The 19,991-nt window shown below is 35.5% G+C and overlaps 2 protein-coding genes across 4 annotated transcripts; one reads left to right on the top strand and one right to left on the bottom strand.

Moving 5' to 3' along the window:
* The first annotated feature begins 288 nt into the window (after nucleotides 1-288).
* Nucleotides 289-18,274, top strand: LOC116775169 (vitellogenin receptor). Of its 3 annotated transcripts, none has more exons than XM_061524509.1 (36): nucleotides 289-422; nucleotides 744-937; nucleotides 1,374-1,534; nucleotides 1,854-1,971; nucleotides 2,547-2,711; nucleotides 2,980-3,231; nucleotides 3,855-3,952; nucleotides 4,181-4,288; nucleotides 4,597-4,781; nucleotides 5,177-5,369; nucleotides 5,484-5,646; nucleotides 6,123-6,269; nucleotides 6,506-6,655; nucleotides 6,917-7,042; nucleotides 7,134-7,278; nucleotides 7,404-7,510; nucleotides 7,586-7,678; nucleotides 7,835-7,987; nucleotides 8,603-8,941; nucleotides 9,129-9,230; nucleotides 10,468-10,624; nucleotides 11,039-11,124; nucleotides 11,814-11,953; nucleotides 12,242-12,315; nucleotides 12,720-12,895; nucleotides 13,611-13,754; nucleotides 14,043-14,190; nucleotides 14,779-14,925; nucleotides 15,009-15,117; nucleotides 15,580-15,708; nucleotides 15,915-16,135; nucleotides 16,381-16,693; nucleotides 17,042-17,184; nucleotides 17,604-17,675; nucleotides 17,741-17,822; nucleotides 18,010-18,274. In XM_061524509.1, the coding sequence occupies exons 2-36, from the start codon at nucleotides 745-747 to the stop codon at nucleotides 18,097-18,099; spliced, it is 5,229 nt and encodes a 1,742-aa protein (XP_061380493.1). In that variant the 5' UTR covers nucleotides 289-422; nucleotide 744; the 3' UTR covers nucleotides 18,100-18,274. The 3 variants fall into 3 exon arrangements, with proteins under 3 accessions (XP_061380493.1, XP_061380494.1, XP_032523896.2); XM_032668005.2 differs by having other exon boundaries at nucleotides 290-422; nucleotides 17,039-17,184; XM_061524510.1 differs by lacking the exon at nucleotides 17,741-17,822 and having other exon boundaries at nucleotides 17,039-17,184.
* A 211-nt stretch (nucleotides 18,275-18,485) lies between these two features.
* On the bottom strand, nucleotides 18,486-19,885 carry LOC116775060 (26S proteasome regulatory subunit 8). Its single transcript, XM_032667861.2, has one exon. The coding sequence runs from the start codon at nucleotides 19,748-19,750 to the stop codon at nucleotides 18,542-18,544; it is 1,209 nt and encodes a 402-aa protein (XP_032523752.1). The 5' UTR covers nucleotides 19,751-19,885; the 3' UTR covers nucleotides 18,486-18,541.
* Between the last annotated feature and the right edge of the window lie 106 nt (nucleotides 19,886-19,991).

Raw genomic sequence — 19,991 nt, 5'->3', positions numbered from 1 at the left:
TGTAATTTTCATGTTGTTATGTATAAAAAAAACTGATTTGAAGTGAATACTAATTTCACATTTTAGTTTTGTATTCAATTAAAAAACATAAAACTGTTCTGTAGAATTTTTAAATTTTATATCACATTTCTCAAACAACCCAAACGAATAAACTGATAATTATTTAGGTTCACAATAATATTGCTTAAGGCACAAAAATAAACAGAAACCGGATATAAGTGAATTTGAATGGTGCATAAACAATTTTGTATTTAATTTTTTAAGCGTTTTTGAGGGTAGTACAATAAAAGTAATTATCGTTTTCAATCCAAACCTCGTTTCATCTTCGCCTGCCACGTGAGAGAACCGTTTTTGGTTGAATTATTTCAATAATAATTTTTAAAGTAATAATGAAAAATTAAAATTAACGCTTTATTTAAAAGGTAAGTAATACTATTAAGAATTCATTTAATTGTTTATTGTTATTTTAAACGATTTGCGGCTATGAAGGAATTTTTACTTCATCTCACGTAGTGAAAATAATTTGATAAGTTATGGGGTCAAATATATATAAAAGAACAAACAATACGTGCAAAATACACCTTATTTATGAAATATTCAATGATATTCCCATTATTATAATATATTAAGGTTCTTATTAACTGGTAAAATGTTAAACATTTGATTAACAAAAATATGTTCTTTTAAATAGTATGTAAATTTAAAGTAAATTGTTTTTAAAAATGTATTTAATTTTAATACAGAATGGCAGTTCTCCTGTTAGTTTTTTCGTTGCTGGCAGTCTGTTCCGCGCAGTTTAAGGATGACTTGCAGACTTATGAGACGGAGTGTCTCATGGAAGGTTCATTTTCTTGTACATCAGGAGCGTGTATACCGTCGGAGAAGTATTGCGATGGGTATAACGACTGTGAGGATGGAGGCGATGAGAACTTTTGTGGTAAGTTTATCTGTTTTCTTTTAAAGCTGTATTATTAAATATTTTTTTAATAAATTTAAATTTCGCTTTTATAACTTTTTTTTTGCATAAGTATCGGATATTTTTGAGTTTTTGTTGTTCTACCTTCACTTTATAAAAAAATAGATTCATTTCAGATAAAGTGTAGAACGCTAATATGTGATACTTATATTAATCATTGAATTGTTAGAATGCAATTAGAGAATATAAAATCCAATATTTTGGTTCAAAAACCTTAATCAAAAAATAATAAAAAAAAAATCATTTTTTCGTAACCGACTTTTGCAGTGTTAGCCAATCACAATAAAGATCTAACTGCCAATTTTATGGACAACCAATCGCAAGCGGAAAAATTAAACGACAGTTATAGTTTCAACCAATTACAAGCCAGATTGTTAACTGTCAATATGAATTTCAGCCAATCACCGTCCAGATGCTCACTTGTGTAACGAGACTCACCAGTTTCTATGTACGGACGGGTTGATGTGTCTGCCGAGCTCATGGGTGTGCAACTATGAGAACGACTGCAAAGATGGTTCCGATGAAATGGGCTGTGAAAAGATAATCCAACATGATAATGTATGATTTTATTACAAATAATTAAATTAAGTTCAAGACAGCCAAATGAAAAAATAGCGTGTGAACGGATGATAGCTATTATTAAAAACTGAATAGGTTTTGTTTGCTTGAACATATTTATTATATGTATTGTATTTGAATGAAACACTAACTAATAGAGCCTAAAATACACAAGCCAGATTTAAACTAATTCTTATTTCAGTGATTTAGAACTAAATTATAACGAAACGAAAAAAATAATTACCAAAATGCTTGTATTTTTTATTTATTGATGTTAATATTTAATGACATATTTGTTGATTTACGTATTTCCCGTTAGTCATCATGCAAAGGTTTCCAATGCGATGGCGGGAAGCTGTGCATATCAGATCTTTGGATGTGTGATGGTTATTACGACTGTGCTGATAAAACAGATGAAGACGTCGTGGAGACTTGTCGTGAGTTATTCGCTAATTTTTATATTTCTGTAATTATTTATTTATTTAATAGTTTCCTCCCTGCGACGTGACTTCCTGTTTTGGAGCTGTCTCTCCTAATAATAAGTGAAATACAAAATGGCAACACCAATGGATTTATTTGATAAAAATATATATAATACGTTTTGTTTTAGAAATAAAATCTCTGTTTAACCCACTTTATCTCTAAATGTAATGTTAATAGGTTTTATGAGTAATTTGTTTATCCTTTTTGTACTTTATACCAAGAATAAGAAAATTAGTTATCCTCAAGATTTATTTTTATTATATATACAGCAGTCAAGAATAATATAAGTCTTAGTAACATAATGAAAATACTAGAAATATGTTAATATTTAGTTTATATATCTAGCAATTATTACAACACTGTTTTTTTGACCTCCAGATTGAATAGGTACAACGTATGACTTTTAAACCTTAGCTTTGATTATCGCAGCGTCAAAATCCGTACTAGCCTAGTCGTTATGACGTCATCACGGCCAAAAAAAAATTATTTTTCTTTTTTTGTTTGGTCCCAAAAAAAACATTTAATTCAGATCATGCACCTCGTCCGAAGCATCTTCATGATACACTGAACTGCGAGGTCAGATCTATGAACTACACGTGCTTGGATAAATCCTACTGCGTACCGTACAATAACATGTGTGACGGTCTGAAGGATTGTAGAGACGGTAGTGATGAAGGGGCATTTTGTGCCGAATGTAAGTATACAAAGCTCGCAAGTGAATACTTATATATATATATATATATATTTATTTATTTATTTGGGAGGGTTGCAAACATTTTGACGCTTTGTTCATCGGTTCAATTATTCTAAAAGAAATGATACATACTAGTCCTTTCCTTTTTTTTTTTTTTTCAAAAATGTTATATCTTATAGTTTCTCAAAACGGTAATGTTTTGATTGATACGGCTAAATATTTTTTTGGATGGAGTTCCATTGTCCCAACAGAGAACATTTCTTTCAAGGGTCCAAGATGTGTGCAAACAGAACCTGTCCCAGAGAGTCGTTCTGCAAGCCCACTCGTAATGGTGGTACTTGCGTGTGTAACTCCTACAAGGAGTACAATCCCAGCAGTGGGGAGTGCGAGCGTTCCCGACAGTGTCTCCAGGAAGTGCCCGTCTGTTCCCACATGTGTGAGGATATGGGGGACTACTTCAAATGCACTTGTGAAGATGGATACAGATCTGATCATGCTCAGTATCTGTGCTTTGCTCCTGGTTAGACAAAATCTATATCTTAAAGCAGGAGTTCCTCGTAAAAATACTTATTTTTTATTATTTCTAAAAATAGATGTAAAATTCAGAAATATTCTCAGGAAATGTTTAAAATATCCATTAATTTCTCTCTTCTCTCTCTCTCTCTCTCTTCTCTCTCTTCTCTCTTTCTTATAATAAACGTAAAAATAGCGTTAAAAGCACTGCAATAATTTTATTGCCTCCTTTTCTCACCTATGTAGGCCTTAAGGCTTAAAGTATATGGAATTTAACTTTAAATATTTTTTATCATTAATCGGTTACTTTGTTAGTCTCACCACCTGATGGTAAGTTTCAATGAAGACTTAGGAAGCAAACGATCGTAGAAACCACGGCTTAGTAATAAACATAAGAGTTTAAATGAAACTAGTATTTTTCGGATAAACTACGCGTGATTTATTTTTCTAAAAAACTACATACTCACAACATTTCGGTTACTCTTTAGCAAGCGCGATCACGGGCAGACGAGATTTTACAAAAATAAATGACGCGTAGTTTATCCGAAAAATACTAGTTTCATTTAAATGAATAAAACTCGCAAAAATCTTAACTATTCATAAAAAATTTCTTGACCCTTATTTTTCCAGGTCCCGAAGCGATGTTGTTCTTCAGTACCCAAAACTCTATACAGTATGTGACAGTCAAATCAAACCATAGCGTTTCCGTGTTAACTGGAATCAAAAAGGTGAGATCACAGTTTGAACTTATTTGTCGGATCATAATATAAATAGGATCAGTATTGAAAAAAATATTAATTTAAACGACTCTTTTGTCGCTTTCGATCTGACAAAATCCGGAGATACATAATCTATTTAGAATACTGTAAATGAAATTTTTATTAATATACATTGAAAAAATATCGAAAAATCCCAAGTTATTCGACGCGTTTCAAATAAGCATCCTGTATTTCAAGGCCCACGGTGTTGCATACGATGGCAAATATTTATACTGGGTCGAAACAGAAAAAGGACATCAAGCCATCATGAAGGCACAGCTAGAAGACGTCGCTGAAACCAAACAGGTCCATACAATCTACACAAAACATTCGTACACATAACTCGTTAGGAACATTGAGGTTAATTCAACTTTTTTTTTGGTAACAAATTTATAAACATGGACATCTCCCAGCTGACGGAATTGTACCCAACAATAATTTCAGTAGAATCTAAAATCATTCTCCAAAAAAAAAAAATATATATATATATATATATATATATACATATATATATTTAGTTACCTATAATGATAATAAACTGAATTTATAATAGCTTCCTAAAATAAATTGAAAGGTATAACGTTAGAGAGTACAATACCTGGTGAATGTCTCAGGTGCTGGCTGCCCTGGGACTTGAGGATCCGGGAGATATAGCAGTGGACTATCTCGGTGATAACATCTACTTCAGTGACACAGCACGCGGCTGTATCACTGTGTGTCGGACTGATGGCGCTCTGTGCGTCACGCTCGCCGCACACACGAGAAGACCAAAGTTTGTTACATTGGATCCAAGGAAGGGGTGAGGGTATTCCCATATTCCGTACTCAAACAACTTGATGTTGACATTCCATTTCATAGTCCATCAATTTGACATTTTGAATGGTTTGTCATACACTATCTAAGAGTATCTTATTAGTCAGCCATCAGGCGCATTATATAAGTGGTTTGTTATAGATAGAGGAGACATATAATAATGTTAGACCTATCAATTGTAGTAATTTTGCATCCTTAAAGGAATCATTACTTTCTTTGTTCCATTTATGAAATAGCAAATATATTTAGTTGTTTTACCATAATTGTTGTTTATTAATTTTATTTAGCCTAAGAGCTTTAAAATTCATTTTGTCCATAATGAAACTCAAATCAGGTGTTAGTGCTATGAATAAATTAGTTTCTGGTAAATCATATTCCTAGCGTAATGTATTGGGCTGATAAGCATGACAAGCCGGTTATAATGAAAGCTAAGATGGATGGCTCGGAGTCGGAAAACCTTGTGCACGAGCTGAGTACTTTTGCGAAAGGCCTTGCTTTGGACGCACCAAACGGAAGGTTGTACTTCGTTGATGGAACTATTAAAGTTGTTATACTGAATGATAAGAGAGTTTATGTGAGTTGACCTACTTTAACAATTTTACATATGAAAGTACTTAAAATAATTGTATGTAAAAATTTTGTCACCCATTTTTTTTTTTTTTTTGGTAACGATATATAATTATTCCAGTCCTTTTTCGAAGAGCAATTCCACCATCCGTACTCGCTATCAGTGTTTGAAAACACAATATTCTGGAGTGATTGGACTTCCAGGACGATACAGACAGCAGATAAAATACACGGCACTAGCATCAACAGGAACATTTTGCTGACCCTGGATACGCCGGTGTTTGGTGAGCTTTCGACTGTGATATTAAAACTCCTGAACTCAATTTCAATTGATATTCACTGTACGATATAATGTTTATTAAATAGCTACGAAATAATATTCATAATTATTCCACATATGCATTTTTCCGCCCTCAGTGGATATTTTCGTTATTTTTTACGTTACCAAAAAAAAAATATACTTCATTAATTCCGTCTTCACTAAATGAGTTATGGTTTGCTTTGACTTACATCACTAATCTAAATTAAAAATCTTTTGTAACTTACAAAACAAATAAGATTTCCTTTCTAATGAATTCTCTAATATCAACATAAGATTTTAACTCGTATATTGATATCAAAGAAAATACGTTTTACGATAAAAAGCTGTTATGCCAAAATCACAGGAACTTTTATTGTTTAAGTCAAAACTAATGAGCAGACTGATAAACCTTAGGTGCTTGAATTACCTTAGCATTGACCTTCCATGCTTGTCCATCAGACATGCACCTCTACCATCCGATCCTCACGAACGCAACCCACAACCCGTGTTCGTCTCGCTCGTGTCCACTCTGCCTTATAACATCCAACACGAGCTCTGTGTGCGCCTGTCCAGATTCTATGCGAAATGTTAAAGGGCATTGCGAATGTAAGTATGGCTAATTTAAAAAAAATAATCAAAATGAACCACAGATTAAATTTATTACGTTTTCGACCTGGCTTTTTTCTAATAACAAATTAACGTTCATGGTAAATTATTTTAATTATTTAATCTAGTTAAGATCTTGAATATTTATCTTGAGAGATGCTTTCAAATTACGTTTTAAATCCTTTTTGTTTTTGATGTTTTTGGAATACAAAATCTATAGATAAATTGGATTAAAGGGATACCGGGCTATCGTCCTGACTACTTGTTGGTAGCATCAGGCTCAGCTTTCATCAGAATATATTATGATACTGTCGGAAATCCAGAGACCCACTCGACTGTCCTCGATATAGGACGGGTCCAAGCCATGGCCTATGACAATTTTAGAGGTGGGATAATATATTATCTTTTATCATTATTTTTTTATACATAGAATAATTTTTCGGATGTTTTTTGGTTTTACCAAAAAAAACCTGCCCTGGTTTTTAACCAGTGAATAGGAATTTTGGTAAAGTTAAACCTGTCACAATATCTGCAATAAATCTTATAATGTTATCCTTAAAAATTGTCTTTAAATATGGAGTTGATATTATAATATATTCTACAAGGTTCCTTTATCCGCTTCTGTATATGATTACGTTTATCTCCAGATACTCTTTATATATACGACGGTCAACACAAGTCTATCAACTCTATCCTTATGAGCGACTTTTCCCTCGGCGTTACTCACCTTTTTATGTACAAAGGTCTTGAAAATGTTGTTGATATGGATTATGGTATGTAAATGTGATAAAAAAAAATATTTTTCGATTTTTTTTTTAAATATATGTTTATTTTTTTGTTAAAATATAAAACATTAATTTGTAGATTACGTATCCGATTCTTTATATATCTTGGACGCTGGTCGTCGCGTTATAGAAGTGGTTTCACTGAAAAACAAACACACAGCATTACTGTATCGATTTAGGGAAGAGGAAATACCCATAAGTTTTTGCGTTTTGTCAGCGTACGGGTAAGAGTATTGCGAAATCCACTATACGAAAACAAAAAAACACGTCTCATGTAACAAACTAGTTAACACAGAAAAAAGAATATTATACAAATATTTAAAACACAATCACTTTGTCTTCGTTTTAGACGTATGTTAGTTGCTGTCTTGGATACCGATAACGATATCATCTACATAGATTCATTCGGACTCGATGGTGACGATCGTAAACACATAGTTACAAATAATACACGTGGTAAGGAATAATATTTCATTTTTGTTTCTAAGTTTTACTTTTAGCAATAAATGTGATTGTTCTTGTATTTCTAAGGTCCAAATATCCGGATGAGGTACTCGACCGATCTGGATGTAGTATTTTTATCTGATGATCAAAACGGAGTAATTGACTTTCTACATCCACAAGGTACGTAAATTGCTTTCCATTCATCAATAAGAATTTATCTGTGATGATATTCAGATTTTATATATGATAATTACAAAATCAGTTGTTGATTGGAACTTGGTGTAATGCGATGAGTATGTCGATGTATGTTACTTATATTGATATGCTTACTAATAGGTACTGGTAGAGAGAATTTCCGTGAAGTTGTAACAAATATCGCTAGTCTCGCTGTGACCGACAATCAAGTGTTCTGGACGGACAAACGGTCGACCAAATTGTATTGGGCGGATATGCATGATGCGACGAGGAAGATACGCAGAATAGAATTATGTGAGTGATAGTTACTAAGGTCCTAGAGGAACTATATTAAGATGAGGATTGAATACCGTTACAATATTTTATTATTAACCAATGTTTGCAGGTACAATTTTATTTACATACATACATACTTTTGTTATTTGCTTATATAATATAGAACAGAAACCTTTCCATTTTATTTATCTATTAAAAAACAATCATCAGCATCGGTTCATAAACGATGAAGTTATCCGCGAACAAACATTCAAAAAAGTATATAATATGGTAGAATTGAGAAACTTCCTCCTTTTTGAAGTCGGTTAAAAATAGTTTTTTTTTTAATTTAATACATCATAGATAGTGAAGGCGAGAGATTTTTAAAAATATTGCTACCATCAAAAATTTTGAATATGGACAAAGATAATGAAACACAACAGTCGTGTAAAAGTTACCTGTTTTATAAGAGTAAAGTAATAAGTAACCACCCTGCTCATCTGAATTCTACCCTGTCTATATTCAAAAACTCTGTTATTATAATGAGATCTAAGACTTTCGCGAGTTTTATTCATTTAAATGAAACTAATATATTTCAGATATACTACGCGGATTTTGTTATTATAATTGATAAAACATAATTTGTTATTTCAGCAATATTTCCAAACACCACACATCTGGTTATTCTCGCTACTTCACCCCTTCCTAAATCGCATGGTCACACATGCTCCAACTCGAACCCCCCTTGCTCCCATATTTGTGTGCAAAAATCGCACGAATACGTAAAACCGGGATCGATTGATTCAGCGCCTTTGCAGTACACTTGCTTGTGTCCCGTCGGCTTCATAAATAATAATGGGATTTGTTACGAAGTCACAAAGTGTAAAGAGCACGAGTTTTATTGTCATAAAAGTAATCAATGCTTTGACGGTAGCAAGAAATGCGATGGTACTGAAGATTGCAAATTTGGTGAAGACGAAGAAGGGTGCTTGAGTAAGTTTTTATTGTTTCGAGTGTCACGCTTGTAAAAATTGTTTCCTTTATATTTTTTCCACTCCCGAATTTCATTTAATAGTCCAATACTTATTTTTCTTTTGGTACGGTATTTAACTACAAGCCAATACCACCTTGTTTTGTTTGATTTTTAATTAATTTTAAAGCGGTTTTATTTTGGATTCAGTTAAAGGAACATATTATTTGAAAATATGTGAAGATGACGAAATCGATTGTCATGGCATTTGTATTCAGAGAACTGAAATCTGTCGGAACAATACCACAAAACGTAAGTAATAATTATTTAATTCTAAAAAAACATTTCATTTACCATATATGAAACTCCACCACTTTTCAATTATAGAAACTTTGGAAATTAGAACTCTTTGGAACTCTGATCAATTTAAAAAGCGACGGTACCTAGTTTACTGGGAACAAAACAATAGAATATAGTTTTATGTAACTCTAGCTGCGTTAGTGGAATAAGTGTTAAACTTCCAGTCGTCAGATATCCAATCTGGAATAGTGAATTAAATTTCTTTCGGTATACAATATATATCAAATTATAACAAAGTAATTCCTTGTTGCATTAGCAACGTTAAATGGAACGACTATATTTAAGGACAAATTTAGGTATTATATATGGGGACACATAGATAAAAATAGGTTTAGGTTGGTTCAGGTGTAAATGACAACGTAATTTAGTTTGTAGTCTGTGAGCAGCTCCTCGTGTATTGCTTGGCTTGACTCACACAGTACCATACACTGCTATTGAATCAGTACGAAGTAGCTATAGCAAAAATAGCTAAAGGTTGAAAATTCGCCTTAGTGGTGAAAGGGGCGCGGTGGTATGTTCGATCTTTGTGTCATGGTTTTTTTTGAGGTTGACGGGATCGTTGTCAGGTTGACAGGATGGTCCAATGACCATCAGCATCCTTCTACAATTCCCTTCACCACAAGGCCGGCACCGCATCCGCGACACCATGTTGCAAATGTCCATGGTCGACGATAAGTTCTCCTCATCAGCTAGGCCGTCTGCTCGTTTATCCCCTTTAGAATAAAAAACAATGTAGGGAACCCACTTCCCACCCTTTCACCCCGCGGATAAAGATTAAGTTACGTAATTTGCCTATAGCTCACTAGTTTTCTTGTACCTTACAATACTAAAAGTTTTGGAATTCTAATCAGCCTTAATGAGATCTAAGATTTTCGCGAGTTTTATTCATTTAAATGAAACTAGTATTTTTCGGAAAAACTACGCGTGATTTATTTTTGTAAAAAACTACATATTCCCGACGGTTCAGTTACTTTTCAGCAACCGAGATCACGGGCAGACGAGGTGTCTATTCAGCCTTTTCCAATAACAGTGGCAACTGACGATGTTAGCTCTTTATGGTACCATCTTCTCATTTCTCATCATTCAAAACACATAAATTATTTTACTCTCTGCTCTCTCTATAGGAATACCAGAGTTAAAAAAATATTAATATAAATGAATATTAATGTCTATCCTTTCATTGGTCCAGAGTTGTTAACGTGCGGTTCCTCTGAATTCCGTTGCTCGGACAACTCTATATGTATAGAGCGTGCGCTCGCGTGTGACGGCCACGCGGACTGTAGAGACGCTTCTGATGAACACCCAGACGCCTGTGATACCAGAGAATGTGGCGAATTTGAATACATGTTAGTATGTTGGTCACAGTTTTAGACTTGGCAAATTTAGCACACAAAACACAGTGCCAATAAAATTTTGCTTTTTATGAATCTTTAAATGATTTTGATAATGAAATTTCCGTTTCTATACTTAAGCTTTCCCTTAGATTTTTTTTTGTTTGTACCAATTATGTTTCTCCACGTCAGACATTGTCAATAAAGTTTCTTACTTGTTTGTCTATGTTTTAACTGTCTGCTCTCTCTACTTCTATAAACTTTGTTTTTGTTGAGAGAATGTTGGTGTCAATTTATTAGTAATCACGCTAAGAATTCACGTCATAAATTTGGAAAGAGTTGTCTAAAACTGTTTGAGCAATAAGTTCAAAAAATTTAAGGTTTTAGGAATATATTTTTTCTGCTAAAACAAAATTTATCCTAATCTAGGTGTGCTTCAGGATCATGTATACCACTCGCGTGGAAATGTGACAAACACGAAGATTGCTTGGACGGCTCCGATGAGATCAGCTGTGGTGAGAACTTATATATTTGAAATTTCCTAAACATTTTACAACTAAATGTACAGCTCTCCTGCGACACCAAACACTCCTATAGATTAACAAACTTCTATAGTGTAATAAACTGACAAAAAAAACCAAATGAATGAAATCTTTCTAAGCCTTGGGTTACGAAACAGATCAATTTTATCGAATAATATAAAACACTCAATTGCTACAGCTTTGACTCGATATTATACTTATCTTTAAAGGAAAATCTCAATTTTAGAGTCTAACGACTTCAGTCACAAAATGTTATGTTTGTAACCTTTTTCCCCGAAGCTTCAAACGATGATACATTTTGATGGAATGAAATAATAGTTGCATATATTTCACTGCATGTTATATGCAGCGTGATGTAAGGCTAAGTTTTGTCCGCGTGTGCTTGCGAGTTGAGACTGCAGCAACATCTATATCATCTACAGCCTGTGTCACGGGAGCTCATACTAAACACATGTTTTGAAGCGATCTATACGGGATTTGGACTGTTGTGCCCTAAGTCGCATTCTGATGTCTAATCTACATAACTGTACAGTTTCATTAAAATCGATTTAGTATTTCTGCACGAAATATCAACCACCCGCCATGTATCCTCACGAACTTTGCCGTTTATAATATTAGTAGATTAATTAGAAGCAACTTTACGGTGATAAATTTATCAATAGAGAGCAGAAGCTGTCCGTCCGGTACCTTTGAATGTGATACCGGGTGTGTCGAGGTTTACAAGAGATGTGACGGAAAATACGACTGCGAAGATCACGAGGACGAAAGGGACTGTGATGAACCAGAGTTTGCTGGAGTTATTGTATGTTGATCTTGAATTAAATATGTATCTATATGTAAAAAAATATTGTTCAAAGTAGCGAAGTTTAAAAATCATCCAAACTAGTATTATATATCTTCCAAATTTTGATTTAACATAAAAAGGCTTATGACTAATTAATTTTGAATATCAAAGTGTTGTGTTACCAGCCTTTGTATTTTCATAAGGCGATCTCCTTTTCTTTCGAACATTTTATGAAGGAAGTTATATCTTATGTATATAAAAAATAGGTACATTTTAATGAAAATGTACGTTTATTTTGGTGTACAGGACTTCTCGTCGTGCGCTCCGTGGGAGTACAGATGTGAGCACAACAAGTCAATTTGCTTGCCTCAAACAGCACGGTCAGAAGAACTTAGTAATTTTCTAAATAATAAAAATTTTATTTTCTAAACAAAAAAATAATATCTCCTTTCTCACAATACTTCCCTGCCTATAATATTATTGTAACGTTTTTCGAAGGCAGCCCTAGTAGGTTATTTTCAAATTTGGTTAGAAAGAGAGAGGAGCTTTTCAGTGGAAATGAGCGTTTTACGCGCGTTAGATAGGGGCCCCTTTTACCTACACTTGAGTAACAAGTCCCAGCCGCTGTTAAAGCTCCTCTCCCTGCAACGCGATGGACCCGGCGCACGGTGAATCCATGGAATGCTGAGAAGTGTCGTCTCATATTCAACGACATTTGGTCATTTAACTTGAGATGTAGAAGGATTCTGTGTTTAAATCTTTTCTGACAAGTTTATCATGGCAGTTGCAATGGCCGCACAGACTGCCCGGGTGGTTCAGACGAGGCGGGATGTAACTTCCAGTGCGGGGAACTGTTCCCGTGCACTCAGGAACATTGGTGCGTGTACCGAGACCAGCTCTGTGATGGCAGGCAGGACTGCGCTGACGGATCCGACGAGACCTTCGACGTCTGTGCCAGAGGTCCATTAATACGAATACTCCTAGTATGACTGTAGCGTTGATGCCTTTAAACGTCGTTTTAACTTTTCAATTTCATTTGTTCGGACTAAGAACGTTTAGGAGTGAATATTATCCGTTGAGTTTAAAAAAAAAGTTTTTTTAATGGACATTGAGCAACACCAATAAAAATTTATATAAGACATAGATTTTTAAATTCGGTTCTTTGGAGCCTTTTGTAACTTCTGTTGGTTTTGGTTCTGTTAGGCATACCTATCAAATATTATTAAATAGAAAGGAAAGGTCCCGTACCCTTAGTAGTAGTTCGCATTGTGAAATTAAACAGACAGTTTGCTGTTTCCAATTCATATACCTTGAAACTATCATTAACGTTGATATATACATTGAAAACCGGAGTGTGTGAGTTTAGTTCGAAGGGGGAATAGTGTAAAAATACGGAGCATTTAATGAACATTCAGTTCTGATCTCAAAAATAAATAAATTTATTAAAAAAATCTTATTTAAATGTCATTATTTTTTATCTATATAGGCAGAGTTAAGATATTAATAATATTAATTATTTTAAAATAATTACATAAATGTTCTTTAATATTAAATTAAAAAAAAATAACCCCAGTGTTTAGGTAAACTGAAAAATATATTTATACTTACATATAAAATTATTTTTTTGTCACATTTAAAGAAAATCTGAACAAAAACCTGCTTGTATCGTTCACAGCCAATAAAACAAGACCTCTGACACAAACGCCGCCAACACCTTGCGAGGACTACCGCTGTGATGATGGCCAGTGCCTGCCGTGGGAACACGTGTGTGACGACAAGGCTCACTGCCGGGACGGCTCCGACGAGAACGGGCTCTGTAGTAAGTTGCAAAGATGTTGCTATTGTTAGTTAGTTATTAAAATAAAAACAGGAAATCACAAGAATTTGATGAGTGGAACAGGGCAAGTTGGTCCAATATAGGCCCTACTATTACACCTTAGTAAATGAGTCAGTGAAATCGCAAAATTTACACAGAAATAACGCTGAACATGTACCTTTTGTCGCATAATTTCTACCCAACGCGAGATAGGTACATAGATCAAATAATAACCTCAAGCATAGTGATGTCCCTTGATTTAGTAAAAACATACATGTATTTGCAATCTAGACAGTACTTGCGCTGCTGGGTGTATATCTCGCCGTACTCCCCGCGGCCCGCGGTGCTCCTGCAGGAGTGTCTGCGAGGAGTGCTCGCACACGTGCCACACTGACGGGGAGACGTCCGTGTGCGCCTGCTATAAGGGATACGGACTTAGGTAATGTAGTGTGACCTTTTATCTTCGTTTTGTCATATCATATATCACTAGAACACCCCCAGACTTTCAGACAGCAGAAACTTAATTATATTGCTCCGTACCAAGAAACAAAGTGTAGGCTCAGTACAAGTTTGTATCACCATACTACCTCCCATGCGGTTCTATCCTCCCGGTGACGCTGTCAAGTCGACACTGAAGTAGAAGATGCACCTCCGGATTTTACCTCACTTAAAAACTCTCGAGCTGCGTATTGAGTGAAGCGACCTTAGCTTTTCGGTAGCGAACCGTTTTTTTGACATATGTTTAGTTTCATGGCCCTTAAATTTAAATCGGCGCGGCGGTCCGATCAATATTTTTTTGCTTAAAACCACCCAGACAAAATCGCTATCGAATAAAAAAAATCGGCTCGATCGGACATTCGGTTGCCGAGATCTCCGTGGACGAATGACCTGGATCGCCAGTTCAGCGTTCAATAGTCTAACAATAAGTTAACAAACGACGTGTAAGAATGAAACACTGCTAAGGCTCCGCATGGTGTGGTGTGGAGACGGGGATGGGGTATACTAACGTTTAAGACGTCACTGTCAGATTGGACCGTCGCTCGTGTAAGGCGCTGTATGGGGCTCCGGCCACCTTATACTCCCGGGGGGGTGCAGCGTGGTCATTGACCTCTCACGTTCATACAATGCTATATCACGAGGGGGAGGAACTCAGCGACTTGGATTGCGATGTCAGGTATGACGAGAAATGTAAAGTAATTTTTAAGTTTTAATTAATTACACACATATATATAATTTATTATATGCATATGTTGTCAGGCGAGGCAAGTTATATTTTACTTCGAGTGAGGTCGGTAAGCTGATTGAAGTGGACAACAAAAGACAGCCGCCAGTAAAAAGCATAACCAACATAGGGAGACCTGGCAAGGTAACGTAATAATCAGAGCCTGTGGAACATCTCACAGCTCAAATTGGGGTGGTTAGTGTGAGTTACGTCATTGTCGCGTCGGTAGCCTCTTGAGGTGTATCAGCGTTCACATCTGTCCATATAAATCACTCTAACGCCGGCCATCGCGACGCTTACATGACTTAACTATTCCCGCCAGTTTGGTCACAACACAATACATAAATACAATGACATAAATCTGACAAGACCACAATAAAAAATGAATACACTTATAAGATAATATTTTTTTCTCACACGACACTCCCAAGACCAGCATGAACTGCGAACTGAATCAAAAAAATAATAAATGAAATTGTAACATAATATTTGAATTTCGAATGACGAAAACAAAACATAAATGTATGTTGTTTGAATATCGAAGGGTTATTAAAAAAAATTGACTGACCTTTTGGATTTAATTTGATACGAGCGGCCATGTTACAGTTGTCAGCGGACTGGATAACCGGTAACGTGTACTTCGCGGACAGCACTCCGTCCCAAGGCTCCATACGAGTTTGTAATTTCAAGAAGCAGAAGTGTGCCAAATTACAGAAGATACCCACAGATGTGCAGGTTCGTGTATTAAGAAATAAAAACACATCTTTTTTTAATTGATTTATTTTTTAATGTCTCTTCGTTTTTATTATTATTGTATAAAAAATTACAATTTATACCTTTAACACACTTAAAGCCTTAGCTCGAGTGTGACATTGACAGGCACAGAGGTATATAAACTCATGTCATCAGGAGACATCTCTATCAACAAGTTTTTCTTCCAGGTGACAGCCCTAGTTACGGACCCCGCTAATCACCTGTTATTCTACTGTCTATCTGACTCTTCTGAATCTCACATACGCTCATCCTCGATGTCTGGTCGCTCTCCGTCCGACGTGGCCACGGTTCCAGCTTGTCTGGGCCTCGCTGTGAACTCCTTCAGCAAACTCCTGTATATCAGCACTCCATCTTCTATCCTGAAGGTCGGCTATGATGGAAGCAATCTGTGAGTATGGCTGTTTGATGGAAAACTTTTGCGTGTAATAGTCATGTTTGCTTTTTTTATCAACTATTAAAGATTGGCAGCTTTCAAATTCGTATGCCATATACGAATTATAACGACCACTCGAAAAAGCTTAGCCCAATATGGCGATATAAGCAATATTCTATACTTTGTATCCCTTACAACACCGGCGACAACGAATGCTTTATATATATATATGATTATCACTTTATATATTAACTTTTCAGCATAACTCTCATAGACCACCCTATAAGCACACCTCACCTCGCATTCTTCGAGGACTACATATACTTCATACACAATTCCCACGTAACCCGCTGCCTGCACTTCGGCCCCAAAACCTGCGAGACCCTCAGCCACGTGTACAACGCCTCAAACTTCGTTCTAAGTCACGAGAGCATACAAAGAGATGACGTCATCAACTCGTGTGACGTCACGGAGTGCGGACACGTGTGCGTGCTGGATCGTGTAGCTGTGTGCGTGTGTCATGATGGCAGTATAGTTAGAGATGGAGTGTGTCCTGGGGGCGGGGCGGAGGAGGTTAGTCTATTGTATATATATTAGTATTTAGAAAATTTTCTTATTAAAATGTTAAAAGACCCAGTTTGGCGGTGTTCTAGAAATTTCGACTGATTTATTAATTATATTATCCACAGTATTGTCTAGGTGTAGAAAAATATTTTTATAATATAGGACAGTATCTTAGTCGTTTAATAATGTTTCATTATTATAATATCTTCATTACATGTCTGTTAATGTAATGTGTCGTTTTTAAAAACGAACGTTAGCAACCGCTCTGCGTTTAATCAATGAACATAAACGCCACAAAAAGATCGCGTCATATTAAAATTAAAATTGCCATATCCAATGTTTTATTGTCGACAGCAGGCCGTGTTCAGTGACGGCTCCCATTCCCACGTTTGGTCCTTAACATTTCTGTGGGTGCTGTTGCTGATGCTCGCGGTGTACGCGGCCGCGTTTGTCCACTACCGCCTCTACAGGAAAAACAAGACGCCAGCCGAATATATACAGTATGTCATATATATACAAATATTAAAATAGCAACACTGAATTTGTCAAATATTATACGTTATTCGGGTTGCATGGTATTCAAGGTTTTTTTTTAATTTGTGTAACATTCAAATCTTTTTTTAATTTTTTTTTTTAAACAAGCAGAAAAAAGTTTTCGAAATCCAAAGCAGTTGTGTGTGATTTCGGAAAAGCAAGAAAACAAAAACCATTATGTAAAAAATAGATCTTATCCAACTGCGCCTGTAAAGTTTGGTATTGATCTCATTAATAGAAATTTATTACACATAAAGTCCAATCCGGCCATGTGGCTAACAAATTTTTCTCTGCGTTACAAAATTTTAAAACGAACATTGCACTTAATAATAGAAGGTGAAGAATTATCTGGTTACATTATTAACGCTCACGAAATTTATTACAGAGTCAGATATCACAACACCTCAGAAGGCCTGACTCATCTTTCGCACCCAATCATCGACGTCCCTGAAGCCGGGTAATTTATTACATAACATGCATTTACAACCTTAAAATAATATTACAATTTTTATTTACTTTCAGAGCAATGAGCCACGAGTTTGTGAACCCACTGCAATTCGTAAGAAATTTTTGGCGGGAATCCTTCGAAAGACAGAAGCCGATCGTAAGATCATAAATCTTATAGAATAAATAAAATATTTTTATACCACCGCTAACAGCCAATAAAGATCGACTTTTATTTTTTATAAATTGTAATAAGTATGGTAACATTACTACATTTATGTGATGGTAACATTTCTCTGAGAATATTTGTCACTATTACTTTTTTATCCTAGCATATTTTGTTCTAGGGTTCAAATGTCATGTACGAAGAACAGCATGATCCATCGGACACGGAGTCTGATCTCGATGTGAGAGAAACAAGGAGAATGATCAAATGATTAGTTGTGAAGTAAAAAAAATAATCTGCTGGCAGATTCAAATACAATCATATATTTTTATTTACCTCGAGTATTATTTGAATTACAGATATAATTATGAACAAGCATAATTGTTGTTCTGTCACTAATCCATAATATGTAATTTATATTAATAAAAAATGTTTACTTTTCTGAATCCTTTATTTCGTTTAAAATGCCTTATTGATTGTACGAATCAATAAAATGGCCACCGTTGAGTTTAGTTTCCATGATAGTTTATTATAATATAAAACTATATATATTAGCATTTTAATATTTTTTGCTAATAAAATTGAAAATTCCTTATGCATTATAAGATTATTTCATTTTAGAGTAAAAATAATTTTAGTGGTTTAAATAAAACATCATTATAAGACAAAAGCATATTTATTAACTAATTTAAAATTAAATGAATGCAAAGAATTTACTTCCACAACTTCTTGATGGACATATTCTTCTCTGAATCCTTCTGCATCACCTTTGCCACGGCCATTTCAAAGTCCTCCTGAGTGACGTGGACTCTGCGTTCACGCAAAGCATACATGCCGGCTTCAGTGCACACACCTTTAACCTCCGCACCGGATGCGCCAGGCATTAACTCGGCAATCTTACGGAGATTGATACCTCTGGTCAAATTCATCTTACGCGAATGGATTTTAAGGATATCCAACCTAGCTTCCTCATTCGGAGGTGGGAACTCGATTTTCCTGTCGATACGGCCAGGCCTTAACAGGGCGGGATCCAAAATGTCAATACGGTTGGTTGCCATAATGACCTTAATATTCTTGGTGGCCTCGAACCCGTCCAATTGATTGAGCAATTCTAACATGGTTCTCTGGACTTCAGAATCTCCTCCGCTGCCAGACTCAATTCGAGATGATCCAATTGAATCAATTTCGTCCATGAAAATTATCGAAGGTGCATGCTCTCGAGCCATTACGAAAAGTTCTCGCACCATACGACTACCTTCTCCAATGAATTTCTGCACAAGCTCTGAACCAGAGACACGAATGAAGGTGCACTCGGTGTGGTGGGCGACGGCGCGAGCTAAGAGTGTCTTACCAGTTCCAGGTGGACCATACAAAAGAACGCCTTTTGGCTGGGCAATACCGAGCGCATCAAACAGCTCAGGATGCTTAACGGGCAATTCAATTACCTCTTTAATCTCCTTGATTTGTTTGTCCAAACCTCCAACCATCTCGTATGTGGAATCAGGGACTTTTTCCACCATCATAAGCGACACCAATGGATCAACTTTATTAGGCAGAATCTTGTGTAGCGTATAGCTTTCGTTTCGTAAAGCGACACGACAATTAGCGGTCACATCATTGATGTCGACATTTTTGTCCAGGTCTACAACGAACTTGCCTTCTGGGTGTACCTTAACCAGAACCTTCTTCTTGTCCATTGGTTTGACGACTTCACCGACGTAAGATCCTTGCTCCTGCAAAAGCTGCAGCTCTTCTCGCAGCATACGAACTTTAGCGTTCAGTTCATTCCGTTGTGCCTGAAGACGTCGAAGATTCTGTGACTTCTCGGCAACTACGAGTTGCAGTTCTTCGATCTTTGTAATGTAGTACGGTCGGAAGCCTTCTCCTTTTACGGAGTCTACTTCCATTTTGGTAAGCGTCATTTTGAGTTCTTTCTTGTTACATGTGATTTATCAGGTATAGGGAACTTTCTTCTGTTTGAACAACACAATGCTCAATGAGAAACCCTAACAGCACAATTTCATGACAATGTTTTTGACAAATCATATATGTCAAATTACTTTAATTTCTCGAGTCATGTCCATAGATTAAAAATTCGTACAAAAAGATTAAATCGAATAAAGTGATTTTTTGTAATATTATGATAGTCCATATTTCCTGGTA

This window comes from Danaus plexippus, chromosome 25, assembly GCF_018135715.1.
Source record: "Danaus plexippus chromosome 25, MEX_DaPlex, whole genome shotgun sequence".
Classification (NCBI taxonomy): domain Eukaryota; kingdom Metazoa; phylum Arthropoda; class Insecta; order Lepidoptera; family Nymphalidae; genus Danaus; species Danaus plexippus.
This window is presented reverse-complemented; position numbering and strand designations above follow the sequence as displayed.

Coding starts and splice junctions, on each gene's coding strand:
- LOC116775169 (XM_032668005.2), top strand. CDS start 745: ATGGCAGTTCTCCTGTTAGTTTTTTCGTTGCTGGCAGTCTGTTCCGCG. Junction 1,972..2,546: donor AGACGTCGTGGAGACTTGTC/GTGAGTTATTCG, acceptor CATTTAATTCAG/ATCATGCACCTCGTCCGAAG. Junction 6,656..6,916: donor GGCCTATGACAATTTTAGAG/GTGGGATAATAT, acceptor GTTTATCTCCAG/ATACTCTTTATATATACGAC.
- LOC116775060 (XM_032667861.2), bottom strand. CDS start 19,750: ATGACGCTTACCAAAATGGAAGTAGACTCCGTAAAAGGAGAAGGCTTC.